Here is a 5,000-nt window from a genome sequence, read left to right on the forward strand (position 1 = left end):
ATTTTTGTCGCCAAGAAAGTCACAAAAATCAGCCGAGAATCCAGAGCCCTCGATCCAGTTAATGTTGGGCATGTTGAAGTCGCCAAGAATCAAAACATTAGAATCGTTTCCAAAACTGACCAATTCAATTCGGCAATTCAAATATTTGCTTCGCTTCACAAGTCACAGGTTATTGTTTTACCAAAACAGAAGACTCCTAAACATTCATTAAACGGCAGGTGTATTTTGCAGGTTGCAGGTTGAAATTTACCGTGGCTAGCTGTGGCTGTTACATGAATAGCTAACCTTAGACCTAATTAAGCGTAAAAGAAACGTTTTTAGGCCTAAGGAGGCCTAAAGAAACGTTTTTAGGCCTAAGGTTAGCTATTCATGTAACAGTCACGGTAAATTTCAACCTGCAACCTGCAACCTGCAAAATATACCTGCCCTTCATTATCGGTAAAAAGGTCTATTGAATTGAATTGCTGAATTGAATGTTTGAATTATTGAATTGAAGGTGTGCATCAGCTAAACGGAAATTTTGAGTTAAATAAAATAAAATAAAAAGAAAATAAATAATTTTTATTTCTTTATTTTATTTATTTTATTTCATTGACGACAATAGTCAATAGACGTTTTGCACGTGCCGGATGCATGTTTGAATTTTGACACTAAAAACGCGCCATAGGCACTGAACCAACCATCCAATCAGACCGTGCAATCAATTATTCATTCACTCATCGCAGCTTCCATTTTCATTTATATTTTAAAGGAGGGCTGTATCACTTTTCAAAAGACACATTGTTGTCAGCAGCCCCGCACCATGAAACTCTGGCCATTACTGTTGTTTCTGTCCTCCCAATTAATGATGATGTACACTATGGAAAACAGTGCTCTTTATCGAAATCCAGCAGGCGACTTTTCCGTTGGCGATTTTAAGCAAAATCCCTTCCATTACCTATGGGCAGAGAAAATAACATCGTCCTGGGTGGAAGATCAGTTTGATTGCACTTTCCGTTGTGTTTCTGAACCAAAGTGTTTTTCGTTCAACATGGCGGCGTATCCTGACTCGGAAGGTCTTTATCTGTGTGAGTTGTTGGTCACTGACAAGTACAGAGAAACTAAAAAGTTTCACTCTAATGCTACCTTCCATCATTACAGCCCATGGGTAAGTGAAAAACGTAATTATTTAAATTTACACTCTCTTCAGTTTGACTAAAACGTTTTATGTAATATATCAAACACGAGAAGGAGTGTTTCATCGGATATCCAAACACCGAGAAGCGAGTTGAAAAACGAGGCCGAAGGCCGAGTTTTTTAACCGATTTCGAGGGAGATATTTGGGATCAAAGTTGGCGAAATTTTATGCTAATTAAGACTACGTATCCAAACTTCCTTCACGGTTTTGATTTCTTTTGTTTTTGGCTAATGAATTATTAATGAGTTTGAGAAGCTAATGTAACCTTGCATCGTAACAGCCAATGGGTACGATTTTTGTATCAAGCTTACAGTTTGTCTGCTTTCTTAACAATACAGGTCCTGAAAAGTTGTATATTATGATTAATGTTCTCTTTGTTTCATATTTTCAGTCGCCTTGTGAAAGCGATCCTTGCAAGAACGGTGCCGACTGTGTTCCTGAACATGAGTTGAATTCCTATCGCTGTCACTGTAAACTGGGATTCTTTGGAACAAACTGTGAACATCGTGGTATAAGTTAACAAGTGCTTTTGTATTATAATTCTTTTATTTTAGTTTTTAGTTTTCATATATACAGCAACAGTAAAAGACTGAACCTATAAAGCCCCCAGGAAGGCTACTTTCAGTTTCAAGACCGTTCTTGGGTGTGTGTGTTGGATGGGGGGAGGGGGGGGGGGGGTGTTAAGATAAGAAAAGCTTGAAAAGTTAATATAAATGTAAGAGAGCCTATCAATAAAAAATAAACTTTCGAGGAGGGGGGGGGGGAAAGCTTTGGGGTTACAGCTCAAACGCTGTAGTAACCTCAAACTATTTGTTTTCCCTTTTCATAATCTTATAAGAGGTGAGAATGGCGCGTGTTAGAGAGAAGTCTTAAAAGAAACGGATCTTAGCAGAGTAGAGGGGTATACAAGGAAGTAGGGGCAGGTTGCAGAAACTTAAAGTGGAAAAAGGCGCAAAACGGTTAAAAATGCATGAACAAAAAATCATTGTGCGCAAGTCGACACAGGTAACGGGACTTCTGAGCCAGCCGGCGAAAACAGAACCTAACTTGGACATTTCAATGTTTTGTTCTAGTAAATAAAAGCTGTAGCGAGATTAAGTTGTTGAATCCCAATGCTCGAAGTGGTTCTTACGTCATCGATCCTGATGGAGAAGGAGGCGTGGCAACTTTCACTGTTGACTGTGACATGACTGACAAGAATAACATTGGCGTGACAATTGTCAGTCACGACAGTGAAGACAGAACGCTGGTGCACGGATGTGAGCCTCAAGGCTGTTACAAGCGTGACATTCACTACACTGGAACAAATCTCCTTCAGCTGGGAAAACTAACTTCCATCTCTGCCCACTGTGAGCAGTTTATCAAGTACGAGTGTCAAAACGCAGTGCTCTTAGAAAATGGTAACATGTATGGCTGGTGGGTGTCACGTGATGGAGACAACATGACTTATTGGGGAGGAGCGAACTCCATTCCTTTATACAAGTGCGCATGTGGAGTAACTGGCAATTGTGCAGATTCCGGATATGGATGCAACTGTGACAAGAATGACGAAACGTGGCGCGAGGACAGCGGTTTGTTGACAAACAAATCTCATCTTCCCGTCATGCAGCTGAGGTTTGGAGATATCAGCCCCCCTAGCGAGCGTGGGTATCACACCCTGGGAAAACTGAGGTGCTATGGAATATCTACCAAATAAACGCATGCTTGACCTGTCAGTGTATCAACTTCTCAAAGATAACGACCTTAATGTAGCCAAATGTTAATCCGGCTTTAGATCACTTCATAGCACATATAGATAACAGTTTAACATAAGATTCTCTTACGAAAGCTACAATAGATAGCTATTGCATTGATCAAAGGGCCCTAAAGTGGTTTGACTCTTATCTAAGTTATCTTCAACAGAAATGTCTAGTAAATGTTGAGCTATCTGTTGCGCGTGATGTGGGGAACAAAACCGAAAAAATAGCTAGAAGGCTCACATCAGAGACTTGCTAGTACCGTTCGTTGGCCATTCACTTACTATACAGATTAAAGGTCACAAAATAAATAGTGTTTCACACGTAATAATATACATGAAAAAATTACTCGATTCTGATTGGCTGACAGCAGTGCAGTTTTTCGGTAACACAGTGCAGAAAAGAGGTAATTGAATGCGAAAACAGGTAATAAAGGAAGCATTCTGATTGGTCGATGAACAAAGAAGTTCACAGATAGCCAATCAAATCATTTGTTTTCAAATCAAGCGCGAGCCCTGGATGGCGCAATTATGGCGCAATTTTTCCTTTATTGCGTGATACGCGTGCGTTTGTTCTGGTTAACCATCTCGAATTTTTTCATGTATATTATTAACAAGTAATCACAGGATTTGTCTCGTGCAATTTGGTATAAATAAGCACTGGTAATTTTTTTCAAAGACTACAAATTGCACTCGCCATACGGGCTCGAGCAATTTTGGTCGTCTTTAAAAAATTTACTCGTGCTTATTTATTCCAAATTGCACTCGAAATCATGTGATTACCTTTACAAATCCTTAGGAGTCTACATAAATCAAAATTTGTCATGGTCCAAACATGTTAATGACATTGCTAGGGTTATCTCCTCTTGTATAGGTGCGTAGATGCCGCTTTCCTAGATTTTTTCGAGTTTTGGAAAAAGTGCTTTATTCTGTTATGCTGAAAACTTTAGTAGCTGTTTATTTGTCCCTCACAGAAATAAAGGTGTGCCACTTTTTCTTGACGTTGTCTGATGTTCCCATAAATGACGTTGCCGTGGCAACCGTGTTTTAACAGGCTGGTGGTGTCAAGCCAAATTTCATCACTTATAACAGCATTCTCTGCTTTATCCAGTTAAATCTCACATTCCCTGATCATTCGCTGTTAAGTTTTTCATCAATTGGCGAGTCTTAGAAGGTCATTTGACGCCACAACGATCGTGAGGACAAAGAAACATACTTTTATAAACTGACCTCGATAATACTTGATATGTTTTCTATTAGAACGAAAGCACAAGGGTACTGAGTTACAAATTAACTTGTCCGAAAAATCACAACGCTTTATCATAGCCATTTCCAAACCACCTCCCTACGATTTTCCAACTTGCACCTGTCAATAGTTTATTGATTTTCAGCACTTCGGTATACAATACAGTGAAAACTGAACTTATTTCCTGAGAAACGAAAACATTTTGTAACAACCGTAATGATTATGCATTCTTACGACGATGCAATACTGTGAATGTATTTAAGACGAAATCCGATAGAAAATCGAGCAATTTCAGTTTTTAGTGGACAAAAATCTTGTACCAGAGTCATTTTAAGTATTTTACAGTCCTTTTTACATTTCCTGAAAGCTAAAGATATAAATATTTGCCTGAAATAACACCGAAAACAATTTCCCATGGGAACGGGAAAAATATAATTTCAACGTTCAGAGAAATTGTGCAAACACAGGTAAAATTTCATCCTCAGTTTCATTTCACCAGTATTTCAAGTGTCTCTTACGAAGTTCAACAGTTGTTTTTGACGTTTGGTGTTGCTAGAAATGATTTTTTTTGAGAAGATATTTAAAACAGTCGTACAGAAGTTTGCAATACGATGTTTATAATCTTGGTACAAGGTTTTTGTCTACTTGTTACTCGAACTTCTGGTTGATTCCGTCTTTTAAATACGCTAAATTGATGTTCTCTTTTGCGTCAGAGTCGTTCTATTATTCGTAAAGTTCTTATTGCTTGGGAGCTCCTGAAGATTTTTTTTGCTAATGCCTGAAATTCGAGTTATCGGGGTAAATTTTGATCAAGGTAAATGAAATTTAGTTCGAGTTAGCGG

The 5,000-nt window shown here is 38.5% G+C and overlaps 2 protein-coding genes across 2 annotated transcripts in view; one reads left to right on the forward strand and one right to left on the reverse strand.

Moving 5' to 3' along the window:
- LOC138024427 (uncharacterized) overlaps positions 1 to 5,000 on the reverse strand; it is a 308,112-nt gene that overhangs the window by 260,774 nt on the left and 42,338 nt on the right. The window lies entirely within an intron of this gene.
- Positions 769 to 4,272, forward strand: LOC138024436 (contactin-associated protein-like 2). The gene is made up of 3 exons (XM_068871641.1): positions 769 to 1,147; positions 1,569 to 1,686; positions 2,251 to 4,272. Exons 1-3 carry the CDS (start codon positions 803 to 805, stop codon positions 2,871 to 2,873), a joined length of 1,086 nt encoding a protein of 361 aa, XP_068727742.1. The 5' UTR covers positions 769 to 802; the 3' UTR covers positions 2,874 to 4,272.

This window comes from Montipora capricornis, chromosome 11 (genome assembly GCF_036669925.1).
Source record: "Montipora capricornis isolate CH-2021 chromosome 11, ASM3666992v2, whole genome shotgun sequence".
NCBI classification, from domain to species: domain Eukaryota; kingdom Metazoa; phylum Cnidaria; class Anthozoa; order Scleractinia; family Acroporidae; genus Montipora; species Montipora capricornis.

Excerpts from the sequence above, each read along its gene's own strand:
- LOC138024436 (XM_068871641.1), top strand. The coding sequence starts at position 803 with ATGAAACTCTGGCCATTACTGTTGTTTCTGTCCTCCCAATTAATGATG. Across the intron at positions 1,148-1,568 it reads TCCATCATTACAGCCCATGG|TCGCCTTGTGAAAGCGATCC; the intron begins GTAAGTGAAAAA and ends TCATATTTTCAG. Across the intron at positions 1,687-2,250 it reads AACAAACTGTGAACATCGTG|TAAATAAAAGCTGTAGCGAG; the intron begins GTATAAGTTAAC and ends GTTTTGTTCTAG.